Here is a 20138-nt window from a genome sequence, read left to right as displayed (position 1 = left end):
AAGAGGGTTTAGAAGCAGATACATGGAAATATGTATTACTGTTAAGAATGATGCTGAGTAAGATGTGCATTTAGAGGGAGCTATGAGAAGAGGGAAGAAAGCAAGGAGGAAGATCACAGAGGATATTACTATTAATACAATAGAATGTCACCTGTCTCCTGACAGGTTTCCATTATAAGGTTTGCATTCACATTTCACCTCTCAGCCAAGTTTTATTTTTAGAATGACAAACAACCCCAGAAGTATTGGGTAAATAATGTTAAGTATTGGCATAGTTTCTTATGAAGTCTCCAAATGGCCTTCCCCTATGCTACTTTACCTGTGCCTTTTTTCAGGTGGAATTTGTGAATCAAGTATGGTATTCTGCCTTTTCATTTTCGCTCTACTGCTTCTTCTTTTCAATGTTACTGAAATAGAAATGATTCTGCTTACATAGCTGGACATGCTTAGAATATAGGACAGGCATTGTTACGTTTTTGCCCCTGTAGACAGAATCTATTTGAGCTTGAATCAAGGGTCACAGAATAAAACTAATCAAGAATACAGAGAAACACACGGTACTCTGGCGGGAGAAACTGAATTCCCTCTGGATTTGTGCCCAGCTCACTAATCCATCCCTTCTCCCTGGACTCCTTTGTGGGCTCCATCTCCGCATGACTCCGCTCACAGTAAAGGGTCAGGTGTATTTATCCTTCCTCTGTTGCAACAGCCACCTCTATATTGATGCTCCCTAATTTGCTATCTCTGGACAAAAATTTGCTCCTGGTATTAAAACTCACATATCCAAACTTTCTTAATTCCTCCATTTGACCTTCTGCTGATGGCTCCAAGTGTAATAGTTTGCTCACTCAAACCTATTTCTGTATTTGCATCTTGTCCAACAGTACTACTCGTCACCTATTTACTCATCCTCGGAGCCTAAAGAGTATCATCGATTCTTCGCTCTCCATTAACTTTCACAGTCTCTCAATTATCAAGTCCTGTCAATACTGTCTTCTGAATTTCCTGTAGATCTGTCCTCTACTTTCCATCTGCAACGTAACCGCTGCCTCATTTCAGACAACTGGCAAAGCTCACCTGAAATACTGTATAGCTCATAAACGGTCTCCCTTCTTCCATTCTTGTCCTCCTCACCAGTCAGTTATATACACAGCAACCATGTGATCGTTGTCACTTTCCGATTTAAAATCCTCAAAAGATTCATCACTGTGTTCAGATAAAATCCACACTTTGTTGGCAATGGTACCCAAGGCCCCTCCAGATGTGGTTCTTAGTAAATGGTTGCCAATCTTCCTGCTGATTTTTCTCCCCCCCCTTTCTGCTCCCTCCTCATGTAGGCACCCACCCTGAGATCCAACTACATGATACTTTTGCACTTGCTAGAATCTGCCATTACTTTTATTTATTTATTTATTTATTTATTTATTTATTTATTTATTTATAAGTAATCTCTACACCCAACCTGGGGCTTGAACTCACAATCCCCAGAGATCAAGAGTCACATGCTCTTCTGACATAGACAGCCAGGTGCCCCTGCCATTGTTTTCTTATGTTAATTATTTGTACCTGTATATTTGCTGCTGCTTCTGCCTCCACCTTACTCACTCACTCATTTTTTTCATCCTTTAGTATAGACCAGAATTAGATGTCTCTATGTGCTCCTTAGCAACAGAGCAGGGAGTGTTAATTACGAGTGTGACCTTTCACATTCTAGTATGGCTATTGGATGGTCTGTCCTCCCACATGTACTCCTCCTCCTCTCACCCTTTAGACCATGAGGAGTTCAAATCATAGTAACTACTTAATAAATATTTGTTAAAAAATAATTGAAAACATGTTTTCTTCACACTGACATGTTATGTAGCTAAATGATGCTATCAGAATAGACGTGGAATACGCTTTTTCTGCCTCCACAGATGAAGCATCTATGAAGTGGGTAGCCTAACTATAGGAAGTTGCTTTTTTCTTTTTAAAATTCATTTTCAAATAGCTTTTACAGGGTAAGTAGACATAATCATTGATAGTTTTGAGAATTTTGTCAAAAAATGATATATGTTACATGCCCATGCTTTTTAGTTTTAGGTAAAAACAAATAAACAAACAAAAACCTCATCATATTCTATGATTCCAACTATGTTCATTATTCACAAGATAATTATCAATAAATTTTTTTTGTTAATAAAATCATTCTTCACTCATGGGAATGAATCCTTTCTTTTTATATTTAAATATTAGCATAATCATCAAAGTACAGAAATCAAAACTTTAAGAATTTTTTTCTTATTGAAAAAAAGAAGAAACTAGAAGATATTTTCAAAAGTATTCTTCAGAAAAAAAAATTAAATCTAGAGAATCAGTCTTCTTCCTAATCCTCATTCTTGATACTTTCTACTCCATCAGCATAATAAATCAGAAGATTTTTGGTGAGTACTCTTTTGTTAGTGTGGGACCAAGCTAGTCTATTGCTCTGATCTACACTAGATGTTAATTAAGGGGCTTAAGAAAACCATTGAGTAAGGTGCAAAATTGTGATGTATAGAACCACATTTAAAATTGTTTCTAAAAATCGAGTGCCATGTTATGGTAGAATGAAAGCTTTCATACACACAGAGAGAAAAAGAGTCTATGAAATGGGATATTAAAAGAGCACAGTGAAAAAAGGAAACCAAGATAAAAAGAGTGAGAGAGGAAAATATATTTTAACAGCAGGAAATGACATGACATGACATAAAAAAAAAACAGAATAAAAGTGTAGAAAGACAGGTGGGAGAACTAAAAGTCAAAATTAACAACAAAAAAATAAAATCTGCTTAAAGAAAAATGAAAAGAAAATATAAAGGAGAGCAAAAGGATCTTTCAGTTATAAATTTAAGTTTCAGTACCCAAATATGTTTTAAGAATGTCAGGATAGTATTTTTTATATTGCATTATTTTTAGAATTTTCTTAAATTTAGAAGTGTAAGATTCTTCACTTTGACAATGTGAAAGCACACAGAACATCAGTGTATCATTACTGCAGTGGTCTCCAACTGGTTTGGCTTGGCACATCATGATACTTTGTACCATTTGTATCCATAACAGCTGGGCTCTGACACTATTAGCTGAGCAGGATTTTAGTTATTTCTTTAATTTTTTTTCTTTTTAATGCATTTGCTTCCTCCTAAAATGTTATCTGGGCACTTGGAAGCCAAATAATTAAGTCTGTGACAATAAAATAAGGGTGCACAGCCTTTTTAAAAGTAAAATGTTATTGCTTTACTCTCTAACCTCCAGCTACTCAGGAGTCTAACACTCAATAGATAATTTTTTTCTTTTTTAGTGTCCTTTTTTTTTTTTGAGTCTGTTACTGATATTAAATATTTTAGTTTTATGCCAAATGTCTAAAGGCAGACTATTAAAATAAAAATATTAACCTGGATTATTAAACAAATAAACTTCATAGAGTCACCGTAATGGCAGATGATAAGCTCCAAAATATAAACCCGATATATTCTCCCCCCACCCCCAAACTAACAATGTAGTGATATAACTTTCTCATTTGGCAAAGTGATTACCAAAGTTCATGCAAAAGAAACATAAACAAATACATAATTCTGGAGCTACAGTAAATGTGAAAAAAATATTAATTTTCTAGGTTTAAAAGCTTTTAATGCGTCTCAACACAGATTTGCTGAGATTTTGCTATTTTGAAGGTACTGCGCTAGAAAGATAAGCCACAGGCAGGGGAGGAGACCAGAATATAATAAATACTAAAAGCAAAATACTCACAGGGGTATGAAGTGTTCAAAGGAAGGAAGGCATCATCATTAGCTGGAAGAATCAGGAAATCTAATAAAGGATATGTCATTTGAGGTGGGTCGGATTTGGAAGATAGATAGGGTATGACTATTTCTACTGTGCTTCTTCAAGTTTAGATACTCATCCTATTTTATCTGATATTATCTTTTTGCTGATTTCTTCTTGCATTTCCAACTTTGTGTCTAGACCCTCCACCACGTGAACTGACTGAGAATTAACCATACCAAATTAACCCCTGTCTCCTGAATAAACCAAACTTTTTTTTTTCAAATGACTTTGCCCCCACTCTTACTATTCTCCCTGCTTGCTTCACTGCTTTCTTCCCTCACCTTACATAGGTTGTTGAACGAATATAGAAGGTTTGGTTCACTTTCAACATCTTCCTTGACCCCCGTCCATGAATTAAGTGTGTTATCTCACGGGGACTTCCAAATCTCTTTATCTGTGGTTTGATTACTGTGTCTCATATTAGGTATCAAGATTCCTGAGGGCATGGGGGGTGGGTGGTAAAGTCTCTGTGTCTTCAGGCCCTGTGCCTCTCAGGTGGTTAAGTACTGAGTGTCTGCGTATACCCTGATGAAATCAGAGCTTGGCAGAAGACAATCTGCACAAACAGAACTAGGGCTTGTACAGCGGCTGATACTGTAAAACCAACTCTGGACTCTTGGATTCACTTCTTCCTCTGACAGGGTGGGCCACTAAGAGGGGCATTCCGACGGCTAAGGCCATGCAACCTGGAAGCCCACAGCGCTACTAATAGCAACAGTAATTTAATTGACACTGCTAGTACATAGTCCTCCTTGCGTTTCGATGTGCTTTCCCGGCCATCATCTAAATGTTTCTATTCAGCGGCCTAAAGTGGCCCCTTCATTCTTATCCAGAATCCGGGAAACACCTTCCTTTCTTTCAGACTGTGAGAAAAAAAGAAAAAAAAAAAAGGGGCTTTCCTGAGGCTGGGAACGGGGATTCCCTCTCCACGTTCGTGCACTTTCCACCCCGCTTACCCGAGCTGAAGGCGAGCACAGCGAAGGCGCGTGGGGCACCTGGGAACACTCCCGACACTCTGTGGCCCCCGCCTCCGGGAGAAGGGTCTGGAGGCCGGGAATCCGCTAATTAGGCTCGCCCCCATTGGTTGTCCCCAAGGCACCTCCATGCCGTCATGGTGTTATGCTAATGAGGGGGAGTCTCATTGGCTCGGCCCCCGGCGGCAGCTGCGAAGGCTCTGGCGGGGAGAGCCGGGTTGGCCGCAGCTGGGACCAAACCCACGGTCCCCCCTCGCGCCCGCTCCGGGCTGTGCCGCGTGCACGCCCGCGCGGGGACCCGCTGCCGGGATTGCCCTCGGAGGAGGCTCCTCGCCCTGCCTTTTAGGAAAGTGCCTCCCCAGCGCGCGGCGCGCACGCCCCCTCCCCTCTTTCTAGGTACCGCGCGTGTTCGTTTTTTTTTTTTTTTTTTTTCCGCGAAGTAACTTTTGCATTCCCGCCTCCCCCGAGTCCTGGGGACCAGAGGCGGTGCCGAGCCTGGGGGCGGTTCTTCGGCAGCGTAGATTCTTGTCAGAGCCAGACTTTTGCTCCTGGGCTCGGTTTGCATCATCCCCATCACACCCTCTGGAGAGAGGAGCCAGCCCCCTTTCAGCCTCAGCTTCCGGCACGGAGCCGACCCCTCCCCCTCCCAGGCCCCTTCCCCTTCCCCGTCCCTCTGTGGCCCCCCGCATCTTGTTAGTCCTCTCCCTCCACTCCGCAGAATTTTCTTTCTCTCTCCCTTCTCTCCTCCATTCGTCGTTTTATGTTTCCCACTCTTTGAGGAAGGATGGTTGATTTGGAGAGCGAAGTGCCCCCTCTGCCTCCCAGATACAGGTTTCGGGATTTGCTGCTAGGGGACCAAGGATGGCAAAACGACGACAGGTGAGTGGTGCGGTGCAGTCTCGCTCTGGCAGCACAGCTGAAAATGAGACAGAGATGGGGAGGCTGAAGGGGGAAAAGGGGGAGAAGAAAAAGGGAGCCTGAGACTGGGGGAGGGAGTGAGAGGGACTCTTTGACATGTCTCTCCATTTTGACTGTATAGTGCAATTGCCATAGACAAGGAGCTCTTCCTTTTCATTTTCTTATCCTTGCAAGGCATTTATTGCATTTATTGGGTACTTACTCTTTTGTCTATCTGCGCTTTCCTAGGGTGTGTATAAGGCTGCTACGAGAGGTACAATACATCCAAATAGCATGCAGTGTCAGTGCCATATAATTTTCATTTTTTCCCTTTAGGTGTTCCTCAAATTTGAAAATATGTCCAAGTTGATTGAAAAAGCACATAAGAAACTTAAAATCTCTTGCACCTATTTACTTCTTGTCACTGTTGTCTTGTTAAGGTGTTCACCTGCTACTGGGGATTTTATGATGCTCTTTAAACATTTGGAGTTATAGATAGACAATTGGTTTAAATATGTAACAGGTAGTTAGGGAAAATGACCTTGTCAACTGAAAATACTCACTTTGAACTGGTAACTGTGACTGTGATTAGTAATGGTGTTTGTATAGCATGACCCAACCTTTTTGCAGTTAATATATTTTTAACCTAACTAGTATATATGTCACAAGATTAAAACTAAGTTTCAAAACTAGAATGCTTATCACTAGCAAAATATTGCTCATGTGTTTTATCTATAGCATCACTGCTTTGCCTAGTTGAACTTCTGAAATTCCTCCGGCTATCTGATTCATTATTTAAAAGGCACATTATATGTTTCATTGAATTTAGTATTTTCTGGAATAGTCATTTCATGTATCACATGCCATATATTTTTGTTTTTAAATGATCTATGTATACTAACTAGGCTCTTAACTCAATTGAAATATTTCCTTTAAGTTCAGTTTGGTATTAATGTTCTATTTTAATTACATAAAAGATCCATTATTGGTCCTATTCAAAAATCTCATCCCCATTCAGCTCTGGGCAATACTCTCCTTCTCTTCCTCACCATTTCAGCTCCAATACCAACTCCTGTGTCTACACACAGAGTATTTTATCTTGGGCATCAATTTTGGACTTCTTCTTTGGTCTCGTATTAGTAATGTAAAGGGGTATGGTTGTTTCTCAGAGGATAATGTTTCAATGCAAACTCTTTTTTAAGGCAGAACACATATATTTGTTAAGAATTAAAAGAACAAATGCCAGTTTACCAGTATGCTTGGAAAAGAAGGTGTTCTGGGTGACTGAAGATAAAGAAATGAATATTTAAACAATTGCAAAGCTAGTTGACATTTAGATAAACTGTATTAGCCTGGTTAAATGGCTTATCAAATGCACCATCATGATTATAGGGATGGAATCTATATTTATTACTTCAGAACCTTAGGATCATTATGTAGAATAGGAATCCTCACTCTAGAAAGTGTGAGATGGACTGAATTCACAAAGGATGTATTTTGGACTTGGTGGTGATAATATTGTTTGTTTTTTAATATTGTATCCAAGATGTTAATTGTTCTTGAGGTTCCCTTCATTTTTCTAAGGATACTGCAGTATATTTCAGTAATTAGGAATTTTGGTTAGTTGAATACTACCCAAGTAAGTCACTGCTATATTAAAAAAAGTTTTACACATTTAGTTAAAATATCTATTATAATAAAAGTTTATGCTAGCCCAAGTCTAACTTAAAATCTAGGCCATATTTACTATTAAAATGAGGTATTAAACATTAAAAAAATTGTTCATCCATTTGACCAATTTTGTGGCTTCATGAGAACTTAATATTTAGTTTTAGTTCCATTTGTTGTCCTTCTTTGAAGACAAGATCCTTGGGTTAATAGTGATTCAGCCTTCAGTCCTTTGCTTATTTTCTCACTAGCTGAGTCTTTTTGGGCAAGTCATTTGACCATTATGAAATTCAATAATCTTATTTCTGTAAGGTACAAAACTAACACTTAGTTGGCACTAAGCACTGGCTAATCTAATATGTTAACTACGTTAATGGTGTGTATATGTGTGTGTGTGTGTGTGTGTGTGTAAGGGTTTATGTGTGTATGTGTGTGTATTTTAGGAACTAGGGAACTAAGTTTCTGGGAAATTAAATGCTCATCTTGATAATATATCTTATAAGTGCACAGATGACACTTGGGTTCTGTTCTTTGTGACTCAGATTCCTCAAGAAGCTCCTAAGTTCTTTCCATTTAATTTGTTTGAATTTGTAAGAATAATTTTGCAGCATCTAGCACACTTTAGGTGCTCATTTAAATGATAGTTCCCTTCTTCATTTCTGATTAGCAGTTTTCAGTTCTTTTTTAATTTTTTCTTCAGAATTCTAAATTAATATGCAGTAAATAAAGTCATCTCTTTTGTCTTTATTGTGCTCACAAATTCCTCTTTGCAACTGAGCCTGAGTAGCCTTCTTATTCAACTGAGTTATCATGGACTCAATTCCTATGGAGCTGAAGAGAAAGCATTCTTTCATAGAAGAATAGGTAGATGGTTTATACCAACAGATACATTTAGTGCTTTGTCTGTATTCTCTAGGCTATTTTCTATAAATATTCTCTGCCTGAAGTTTTTGTTTTTTGTTTTGTCACCTCCCCCCCCCTTCCCACCGCCCCAGTCTCAGGGGATCCCCAGGTCTTGGAGAGCAAGCCAAAAGTGCCACCGAGTAAATGAGTAGATAAGGAATTGTTAGATAAATACCTTAGCTTTCTAACTCCTTGGTTGGGATAATTCTGAAACATGTTGCCCACAGTTGTAATTGATTTGATGTTACAAGCTTTATTGGCTTTCTCCCACCCTCCCTCTACTGGTATTTTCTGGGATCAGTTCCCAAATAAACTACTTATGCTCCAATCCTTATCTCAAGGTATGCTTCTGGGGGAATCTGAACCAAGATTGGGTATCTTCTCCATCTAGAGTCACATCCTAGAAATGATGGAGGAATCAGCTGATGGGAAAGTAGACACTTTCTACCTTGCTCTTCATGTTAAGAATTTTAAATTCAGGGACGCCTGGGTGGCTCAGTTGGTTAAGCATCTGCCTTCGGCTCAGGTCATGATCCCAATGTCCTGGGATCAAGTCCCACATTGGGCTCTTTGCCCAGTGGAGAGCCTGCTTCTCCCTCTTGCCCTCCCCCACTCGTGCTCTCTCTCTCTCGCTGACAAATAAATAGAATCTTTAATAAAATAAAGTAAAATAAAAGAATAATTTTAAATTAAATCTTAATAGGGCATGATTGACTGGCATGTGAAAATGAGTAAAGCATATGATAGATGTGTGAAGGAGTGTGGTGAAAGAGAGAATTTTGGTCTCTACACCATAGATTTTCTGTGAACTAACCTTGGATAGTTCACTTAAATTTATACTGTATCACCTTTTAGTAGGGAAACACACATGCTTAAGTGCATATGTAATGTACATGTGACACATGTATGTATAGACTTTGTGTGTATGTGTATGTGTCCATGTCATCTTTACATAATTCCCTCTCCCTGATTTGCATTCTGATAACCTTTTCTGAGTAGCACATAAAGGAACAGAGTTAGACATAGCATTGCAGAGAACTGCACATTTAGCACATGAATAACATTAGTTTTCTGAGGCCATGAAATAACTGAAAGTTGCTAAATGAAAACACTGCTAATGCCTAGAGATGTCTGTTGCACATATGACTCACATTTATTTCTTTGGCATCGTGAGTAAAACACAAAAATCTAATTCAAGTGGCTCATGAAATATTTCTTAATGGTCATTTATCCATTCAGCTAATATTTGACTACATGCTGCATCTCAGGGACTTATTAAGTTAGGTTTTAAGAAGAATATAAGGAGGAATGTGAAGCAGTGCTTGGTCAGGAGGTGTTCACAGATAAGATTAGAGATAAGCTCCTCTCCTGAATATTGACAGTATTGTTGATGATGTTTTTGCAGAATTTCAATTTTAAGACTGTCAAGAAGATCATACACCCTTTGTAGATAGGATAGTCAGTATTACTTGAAAATAAAGTAGCTGAACTCTCTATATTAGGGATGGCTCAAAGTATTCTATATATTTTGAATCTAATATTTAGGATACTTAGTATCTTCAAAGTTACTTTATGATTAAAACTAATGTGACTAGAGACTAAATTTAACTGGTTTATATGGAAGCCATTCAGTAATATGTAGAATTGTTGCAGCGTTCACATCTATTATTTTGTTTTAATATTTCTATGACTCATAAAACCATAAAGATTTAGGATGTTCTCTTGCAGTTAAGTGTTGGTAAATTTCAAGTTTTAAATACCTTAAAACAGAACAAGCCTTTCTCATGCTCATCATGACTTAGTTTTAGTTTGGAACACAATGCACTTGATGTGGATAAATTGTCATGACCGTTGATAACTTCCTGTTAGTGGACAATTCTCAATTGCAGTCATACAGGAGTAGGGCTTTTATTTAGTTAACACCATTCAGTTTTCAAATATCTGGTCAGTTGTTTCAACTGCAGTAATTTTAAGTGTTATCTTTCATATTTTATAGGTGGCATTTAAAAGTAAAAAAAAAATAAAAAAAATAAAAGTAATGTAAGCAAGTCAACTAATGCACTGTAGTAATTGAAAACATAAAAGGATTTGAAAAAAGAGTACAATTCAATGAATTAATAGTTTAAGAGGTATTTATAAAATGGTAAAAATGTTTGGATAGCTTTTGGAATATGTGTAATTTTAGATATCATACAATGCAAATATATTAATTTATATAATAAAGTGGAAGAATGGGTTTGAAATGGCACATTTATATAATCTACCGATTTTATCTCCCTTAATAAAATTATATATTATTTTGAAAAGTAGCCATTTGATGTAAAGTACTTATTCTAAACTTGTAAGTTCAGGTTGTTAAATACACTTTTAAAATATTTTGTGTTAGTAAAAAGAATCGAATATTATTTTTACTGTTTATATAGTGGAATCAACTTTGCATATGCAATATCTATAAAAATGATCTAAGCATTTATTGTTAAGAGAATCTAGACAATGCTGTATTTCTTAGCACTGTTTATTATATTAAGGGAAAGCTCCATGAATAAGGAAATAAAAAAATTACCTAGTACTGAAGTAGGTAATGGTGCAAAAATGACTTTAGATACATACAGTGTAATACATGAAATGCAGATAAATATACATTTTTAATAATTTTTGTTTATCAATAGTTATAAGAATTCAGACATTAATATTTCATATAAAAATGTGGTTGATTTCTTCCTTTTGACCTGATCTTAGAATTGAAATGTGGCTTTTCAGATTACATAGAATTTATTTATTTATTTATTATTTACTTCCTTATCCACTTTCTGTATATGCTTATGTGTTAGTAATACCTCTTCTGTGAGTATTACATTTGTAACTTTTTGGACTACTTTTACATATAGTCAGTCTTTTTTTTTTTTTAAAGATTTTATTTATTTATTTGACAGAGAGAGAGAGCACAAGTAGGCAGAGAGGCAGGCAGAGGGAGAGGGAGAAGCAGGCTCTCCACTGAGCAGGGAGCCCGATGTGGGGCTCAATCTGAGGACTCCGGGATCACGACCTGAGCCGAAGGCAGCCGCTCAACCGACTGAGCCACCCAGGTGCCCCCTTACATATAGTCAGTCTTGAATAAGGAAGGTTGGAATGTAGAAATTTCATTTTCTGCATAAGTTGTGATACATTTTAAGGAGATTAAACTTTCTTTTTTTTTTTTTTTTGAAGAGAGGGAGGGGTACTGGGACAGAGGGAAAGGGAGAGGGAGAATCTTACGCAGGCACGGAGCCTCATGTGGGGCTCGATCTTAAGACCCTGAGATCATGACCTGAGCTGAAATCAAGAGTCAGATGCTTAACTGACTGACCCACCCAGGTGCCCCAAGGAGATTAAACTTTCTACTAAATAGTTTCTCCATGTGGCAGCTTCAAGTTAGTCTTGAATATGGGTGCAAAAACGTACTTCTTTATGGATGATGAAGAAAATGATTTCAGCTAACTTGTTTTATCAAAATTATTAACACACTTTTCCCCTTCTCTGTTAGTAACGTAACTCAACTTCTGCAAAAATACATTTGAAAGGTAGTATAGGAAATAATACAAATGAAGGCTAAATACTTAGAGCTTTCATCTTCATTATTAGTACAAAATAAAAATTAAACTAACAATATATTTAGTCATAATGTGTACCTGTAGCTTAGGCCATGCTTTTATTTTCTTATTATTAATAGTGGATGTGGTATTTTTATTGGCTTTTCCAAATCATGTTCTTGTTTATTAAAATGTTTTACAGTTCATAGATTGCTTTGTCATTGGTGGATCATCTGTTTTTATCTGCATATTTATGTATTGCCAATGTTGTCTTATGCACCATCCTTATCTAAGTTACTTTTAGAAAATGAAGCAAAAAGAAATACTTTATCAGTGAAATCTAACCAGTTGCTTTATATATTTATACTATTTATAGTTTGAAATTAAGTTAGTTTGACCTCTTGTGAGCAATATTTATTTATTTTTTAAAGTTTATTTATTTATTTAAGTAATCTCTATACCTGACATGGGGCTCAAACTCATGACCCCCAGATCAAGAGTTGCATACTCTTCCCACTGACCCATCCAGGCACCCCATGTGAGCAATATTTAATACATTCGATCAAGATGTTTTTAAACTATTGCTTTTATGAGTTTTAAATTGCTAATTAAAATTAATCAAAGTAGTAATGATCCAGAAAGACCATTACTTTTAGTTTTTGACAGTCCTTGACTCAATACGGGTTTTTATTCTTATTTTTAAAAATATTTTATTTAGTTATTTTGAGAGAGAGAGAGAGAAAGAGTTCACAAGCAGGGGAAGTGGCAGGCAGAGGGAGAGGGAGAAGCAGGCTCCCTGCTGAGCAGGGAGCTCATTGAGGGACTCGATCCCAGGACCCTGAGATCATGACCTGAGCCGAAGGCAGATGCTTAACCGACTGAGCCACCCAGGCGCCCCTATTTTATTTCTTTAATGGATCATGGAAAACATAATTCCTTTCAGAAGATCTGGATCATCAGATAGCAATAAAGTTGCAATATAAGAGAAAGTCACTTGGAGCACAGAGTGAGAAGACAAGGTGCATCTAGAGCACTGATAACATCTCATCCTCAGTACAAATTCAGAAGTGGTTGTGTGGAGCTGTAGAAAGTGAGATGTAAGTGAACGTACTGCCCAGGTAGAGTAGATATGGATAAGCAGGGCCAGAAATATCTGATTTACATATATCTCTTACAGCAGAGTGACCATGTGCTTGCTTGCAGCAGATAAATAAAAACCCTGGCTCCGTGAAGGCAAAGAAAGTGCTGTGAAAATGGCATTGGGTTCTTTGCATCTGATCATCTGGAAGCATAAGAGTAGATTAGAAATTTCTGACCTTGATTCCTCAGTAACTAGATATAACTATAACAAGCAGACTCTTAAAGAGAATCTAAGATGTAGTATAATTTCAAGGGAAAAAAATAAATCATTTATGTAAACTAATTCAGTGCACCAGTGATATTAGATTTATTTGTCTCCTTTGCCTGGGAAGTAGAGATGGGTTTGGAGCTGGGGATGAATCAGAGGCTGTAAAAGCCCTGGTTGCCTGAAAGGAATAGGGGGGTAATGCTCCTGGGTATGGGGGAAAAGAGGATCCTCAAAAGGGGGGACTGAGGACAGTGAGATTGCTTTCCACAATTTTCTCTTGGATCGATCATATTTATCTTTATCTTTCTCTGACAAATAGAAGCAGTAAAGGTAAACAGAAACAGAAAGCCTGACTGTCAAGCCTGGCTGGTCTGTAGGGGACTGTGGCTGGCAGCAAGTCCCTCACTCTTTGACCCTTTCCTGTTTCCAGTTTTCACTGGGCTTCTCTTTGGAACTGTGCTTTGGTACTCTGCACTCCTGCAATTATGGCATGGCTTTAAAGAGTGAACATCATGCCCTCTGTGTATGCATTCCTTGAACTCAGAGCTGTATTACTTCCAATTTTCACAGTATGTAAATATGTAAGAAATGGATTTTGCATACAAAGCCAAAAAACAGTGAATCTAAGAAATAAAGGACTGCTTGTTCTTGGCTTTCTTGCACTGGACTTTGTACAGAATCATGAAGATGAATTGTTATTACAGGGGCATACTTAGCCCATCTTGTAAATCACTGTGTGAATAGGGATAAAAGAGGATTAACACATTTCAACCTCATTTGACTCCCTGTGGGAAAACTTGTAGATTGTCCACATATTGCAAACAACCAGTTATTAACAACAAGGACCAGATGTGTGTTTAATAATGGACAGCCTGCTGTCTCGGGCCTGTCAAAAACTGAAATACCACTCGATCCCCTAGGAATCAGATAGGGTGATCAGTAAGCTGCCCAAGTACCAGTGAGGAGTATGACTCTAGTCACCACCATAATATGTGGTGATGATTTTGGCAAATTATAAATGGAAGCCTTCAGAATTTTGTTTCTTTTTCTTGCCTATCTCTCCACAAGGCAGGGAACATTTATCAAGATCTGAATGTATGCCATGCATTGTTCTAGGCGTGTTACATGTATTATTTCATTTAATTTTCACACCAGCTCTGAGGAATTGTTATCTTCCCCTTTTTATAATGAATTATCTGAGCTACAGAAATACATAGCTTGTTCCAAGTTACATAATCACAAGAGATGGAACCCGAATCTAACTATAATGCCCATCAACTATGTTTATAATGTAAACAAATGTGATTTAATGCTACTACATAACAGGACAAAATGTAAACAAATGTAAATGCTTTTAAAGGTAGAAAAAAATCATGTAGCATCTATATCTCTCTGGGCCCATATTACAATAATTAATTCAAAAGAAAAGCTATGGAATTTTCAAAGTTGGTAATATTTTCTGTGAGAAAAAGGGTTTTTTTTCTTTAAATATAAAGCATTGTTCTTTTGACAGTCTGGAGAGAGTGGATTAAAATAGGAAATTAGTAAAACAACTAAAACAGATTTTATTTGTTTGTTTAAACAAAACCAGAATGTAGATGAATCAGAAAGGCATCATATAAGATCATATAATTAACTTACCAATACTCTTAAAGTATTCACTTAGGAAGCTTTGTCTAAGGTCATCCATTTCCCATAGTCTTTGCTACTTTAGTTAATCTATAATTATCTTTCTTTAGATATGGCTAGGTTTTTTGTTTGTTTGTTTATGTTCTTTGGTAGAACTTTGGAGTTTCCTACTTACACTTCTACTCTGTAAGGTATTTGTATCTGGGTGAAATTAATTTTTCTCAACCACTCTACTGGTGATAATGAAAACTCTCTTGTAGAGATGCTATGAGGTTTAAATGGGGTAATGTGAAATTATTGACTGTGAGCTTAACACTTAGCCCTACCTATTAGTTTCAACTATTCCAAAGAAGATTTGCAGTGGTTCATATAAATACATGCAATAGCTTAAAATAAATAGAAAATACAGCAGAGAGAAAAGATAATAAGGGGAAAAATCCAAATCAGGTGTAGAGTTGGAACACAATGTGAATTCTGTGAGTTCCTATAAAGTTCCTGGAGACGGGCCACAAAATTAGCCAGAGCACAGAAGACATGATCAGTTGCATAAGATGAGAAATAAACTAGTAATTCAGGAGAAATACAGCTTACCTTGGTGTTCAGATTGAAAGGACATCGCTCCCGTGGATCTTCGGTTACTGTATAGTATCCTCATTCACTCTCCTATCATAAAAGAATAGCAAGTTTCATAAGACTTTTGTAACATCCTCCCTGCCAGGTACTGATATAACTAGAAAGAATTATTCACTTGAAGGAGATTTTCAGGATACTTATAAATATATTTCAGTTATATTTTGTAGGACAAAAAAGGGAACACTTGAGATTACTGATGGATTATGAGCCTTTCATGTATCTTCTTTAAAAACTTTTTTTAATAGTCTGTTCTACTCAAAGCAATCTATAGATTCAGTGCACTCCCTATCAAAATACCAATAGTGTTTTTCACAGAACTAGAACCAATAATCCTAAAATTTAAATGAAACCACAAAAGACCTTGCATAACCAAAGCTGGAGGTATCACAATCCCAGATTTCAAGACATGCTACAAAGCTATAGTAATCAAAACAGTATGATACTGTCACAAAAATAGACACATAGATCAATGGAATAGGATAGAAGGCCCAGAAATAAACCCACATGTATGTGGTCAGTTAATCTACTATGGAGGAGGCAAAGATACACAACAGGGAAAAGACAGTCTCTTCAATAAATGTTGGGAAAACCAGACAGCTACATGCAAAAGAATGAAACTGGGCCACTGTCTTACACCATACACAATAATAAACTAAAAATGGATGGAAGACCTAAATGTAAGACCTGAAACCATAAAACCCCTAAAAAATAAGGCAGTAATCACTTAGACATTGGCCTTAGCAACATTTTTCTGAATATGTCTCCTAAGGCAAGGGAAAAATAAAAAGCAAAAATAGACTACATCAAACTGAAAAGCTTTTGCACAGCGAAGGAAACCATCAACAAGATGAAAAGGCAGTCTACTGAACGAGAGAAGATATTTGCAAGTGGTATATCTAATAAGGAGTTGATATCCAAAATATATAAAGAACTCATATAAGTCAATACCAAAGAAACCGAAATAATCCAATTAAAAATGGGCAGAGGACCTGAATAGACATTTTTTCCAAAGAAAACATGCAGATGGCCAACAGACACATGAAAAGATAGTCAACATCACTCATCATCGGGGAAATGTAAATCAAAACCACAATGAGATACCACCTCACATCAGTCAGAATGAATAGTATCAAAATGACAAGAAATAAATGTTGGCGAGGATGTGGAGAAAGGGAAACCCTCGAGCACTGTTGGTGGGAATGTAAATTGGGGTAGCCACTGTATTAAACAGTATGGAGGTTCCTCAAAAAATTAGAAATACTTTATAATCCAGTAATTTCACTACTGGATATTTGCCCAAAGAAAAACGAAACACTAATTGGAAAAGATATATGCACCCCTATGTTTATTGCAGCATCATTTACAATAGCCAAGATATAGAAGCAACCTAAGTGTCCATCAGTAGATAAATGGATAAAGATTTACATACACACCACACCCACCCACCCACCCATACACACCCATACACACACACACACTCACAAAGACTCACACACTGTAATATTACTTAGTCATAAAAAAGAATGAAATCTTGCCATTTGTGACAACATGAATGGACCTAGAGGGTATTAATGCTAAGTGAAATAAGTCAGACAAAGACAAATACCATATGATTTCACTTATATGTGGCATCTAAAAAACAAAAGGAATGAAAAAACAAAAACAGAAACAGACTCATAATAACAGAGGGCAACCTGGTTTTTGCTTCAGGGGGTTGGGTGGGCAGGTGAAATAGGTGAAAGGGATTAGGAGGTATAAACTTCCAGTTATAAAATTATATCACAGGGATGAAAAGTAGAGCATACGGACTATAGTCAAAAATAATAATGTTGTATGGTGATAGATGGTAACTACACTTACAATGAGCATTGCATAACATATAAAATTGATGAATCACTGTGTTGTACACCTGAAACTAATATGACATTGTACATCAACTAAATTTCATTTAAAAGATTCACATAAAGGAAATGGGGAGAGCATCAAAACCAAACTTGGCCTATTTCATGATAGTTTTAAAGACATGAATGCATTCACAAAACTAAATTTAGTTAACTAAAAAAACTCCCAAAACTTAAAATATATAAATGGCTTTGATTAATAATTAAGAAAAGCAAAGAGTTATATTCTTCATTGCACACCTGAAGTGTAAACATTGTCAGTAGAGGCTAGAGTGGGTGTTGCTTATGGAGAGTGTACAAATATTCTAACCAAAACACAAGACTGAATTGTGGTCATTCTCACCTCCTCACATTGGATTAATTCATTTATTTTCTTTTTGCACAAATGGCTAAAGTAAATATCATAGAATTTAACATCCACTAAGACTTTGTAAGTATCCTGAATTTATTTATGTAGCTCTATATATTTCTATATACATTCATAGAGATTTATGTTAAGGACATAATTATATAGCAGACTTCTGGTTGCTGAGTAATTGATAAAAGTAACCCCAAACTACAATATTTTTCAACATATCTCTCACCACTAATGTCACTGTAGTCTCCCTGATTTCTCCATTTCAAAACTTTGCAGTGGTTTTGTCCTATTTTTTAGCTTGCTTCCTAAGTTCTTGATCTCCATGTATTCTTTTTTGATAGGATTTCACTCCTTTTATTTAAATGAATAGAACACTTAACAGCATGCTTCATGGTTCCAAGTCTGTTCTATGCACCCCACCTCTAATAATCTCCCATCGCCAACTCAATCTTCATTTAATTCTTGCAACTTCATCATAATCTTCTTGAACTTGATTTTAACATGTATTCATGTTTTAAAACCTATGCTATGTCGCTAATGCTTATTATATGAAATTTAAGCCACCGAGTTCAGTATTCAATGATCTTCATTAATTGATTCCTTGATTAATTCTTCCTAAACTGTTTTTTGAAATTTAATCACTGTAGTTATTCACAGAAATCACCCCTCACCTCACATGCTGATAGGTACTGCTCTTTGCTTGTATCATCCCATGAATTTAGGTTGTCTTGCATCTCTTCCTGTCCATGTCATCCCCTTTTTTCATGAGTGGACCCCTAGCTAGACACAGAGCCAGAGTTACTAAAGACATTTTCCAAATCAGGCTATTTAATATAGTTTACTTATTTTTATGTTGTTTTGCAATTACTCTCATGTTATTTTATGTATAACATGTAACCTTCTAGGGAAAAAGCCATGTCTTCAATTCATTTTGGATCCTCTTATTTATTTAACAGAAGCGGTTTACATAAAGACTTCCAGAGTTTCAGTTCTGTAATATAAGGAAGGTCCTTTTTTTTAATCTATTTTTTTAAATTATTATGTTATGTTAATCACCATACATTACATCATTAGTTTTTGATGTAGTGTTCCATGATTCATTGTTTGCGTATAACACCCAGTGCTCCATGCAGAACGTGCCCTCTTTAATACCCATCACCAGGCTAACCCATCCTCCCACCCCTCCCCTCTAGAACCCTCAGTTTGTTTCTCAGAGTCCATAGTCTCTCATGGTTCGTCTCCCCCTCCGATTCCCCCCCTTCATTCTTCCCCTCCTGCTATCTTCTTCTTCTTCTTCTTCTTCTTCTTTTTTTTAACATATAATGTATTATTTGTTTCAGAGGTACAGGTCTGTGATTCAACAGTCTTACACAATTCACAGCGCTCACCATAGCACATACTCTCGCCAATGTCTATCACCCAGCCGCCCCATCTCCCACCCCGCACCACCACTTTTAAAGGAAAAAAAGGTTACAGCTGTGAATATATATGTGCACTATTTATATACATATATACCTTATTATAGTAAAAATAGAGGTCATTTAAATTTGAGATTATTTTTCCTCATGGAAAACAGCTTTTTTTAAAGCTCATTCTAAAACCAGGTATGGTAGTTTAAATCATTTGACTTGAAATGCCTTTCCCACATCTAGTTTGATATTCACGAGGAGCTTTCCTTTGGAAATGGCGAAGCAGAATGTGCTTCAGTCCATAATTCATACGGTGACAGTTCAAATGACTGTTAAAGTGAATTCTGAAATTTGCACTGGGAGCAGCTCAGTGAAAGCCATCAATCTGCTTAACGGCCAGTGGTGTCATCGTCCAAGGGGCTCATGCAGGTGTGAAAGATCAACTTCATCTCATGCTCACTAAGGTAGTGATAGCCATACTTCCATAATTGGAGTGAACAGAGGAGGGTTGTTTTTTTGTCTTAAATCTTGTGAAATATTTTTTCTTATTGAAGAAGAGTGCTGAGAATAGTTTACTGTGTGTTTAATTTTGCAATGTTAATATGACTAGAATGATTTTCTTGAGGGATAAAAACCTATGTGAAATGTATCAGTCATAGTTATCTAAACATATTCCAAGTCTTTGAGTAGAAGGCACATTATTCTAAAACATGTATATTCCTATTATTATTCTTACATTATTCTAAAATATATATATTCCTATTATTATTCTGTTTCCTAAGTCAGATCATTACCTGTTTGTAATAGTGGAATGACCACTTTTGATTCAACTTCATTCCATTTCAGTACTCCACTTCAGTACTAGAAAGAGGCTTGTCATGTATCTCTTTATACTTGCAGCTTTACTACCACATGGAAGGTAGGAGAGAGACAAATTCTAATCACTTATGGAATTATATAATTAAATGTTTGCTTAAAAAAAGACTAATTAAAATGTTCATTA

General features: G+C 36.7%; 1 protein-coding gene and 1 long non-coding RNA gene across 6 annotated transcripts in view; one reads left to right on the top strand and one right to left on the bottom strand.

Moving 5' to 3' along the window:
- Positions 1 to 321: 321 nt before the first annotated feature.
- On the bottom strand, positions 322 to 4851 carry LOC116643562. Its single transcript, XR_004301571.1, has 3 exons — positions 4803 to 4851; positions 3769 to 3828; positions 322 to 407 (listed from the first exon to the last, which is right to left on the bottom strand). It is a non-coding gene; the product is annotated as an uncharacterized LOC116643562 (long non-coding RNA).
- A 186-nt stretch (positions 4852 to 5037) lies between these two features.
- KCNT2 (potassium sodium-activated channel subfamily T member 2) overlaps positions 5038 to 20138 on the top strand; it is a 377236-nt gene continuing 362135 nt past the window's right edge. For 3 of the 5 annotated variants that reach the window (XM_032422167.1, XM_032422166.1, XM_032422165.1), the window contains exon 1: positions 5039 to 5699. In XM_032422167.1, the coding sequence (XP_032278058.1) occupies positions 5605 to 5699 (95 nt within the window). In that variant the 5' untranslated portion in view covers positions 5039 to 5604. Of the gene's footprint in view, positions 5700 to 20138 lie in introns of all 5 variants that reach the window. The other 2 variants (XM_032422169.1, XM_032422163.1) reach the window with 1 other exon arrangement.

This window comes from Phoca vitulina, unplaced genomic scaffold, assembly GCF_004348235.1.
Source record: "Phoca vitulina isolate PV1807 unplaced genomic scaffold, GSC_HSeal_1.0 scaffold26, whole genome shotgun sequence".
Lineage (NCBI taxonomy): Eukaryota > Metazoa > Chordata > Mammalia > Carnivora > Phocidae > Phoca > Phoca vitulina.
This window is presented reverse-complemented; position numbering and strand designations above follow the sequence as displayed.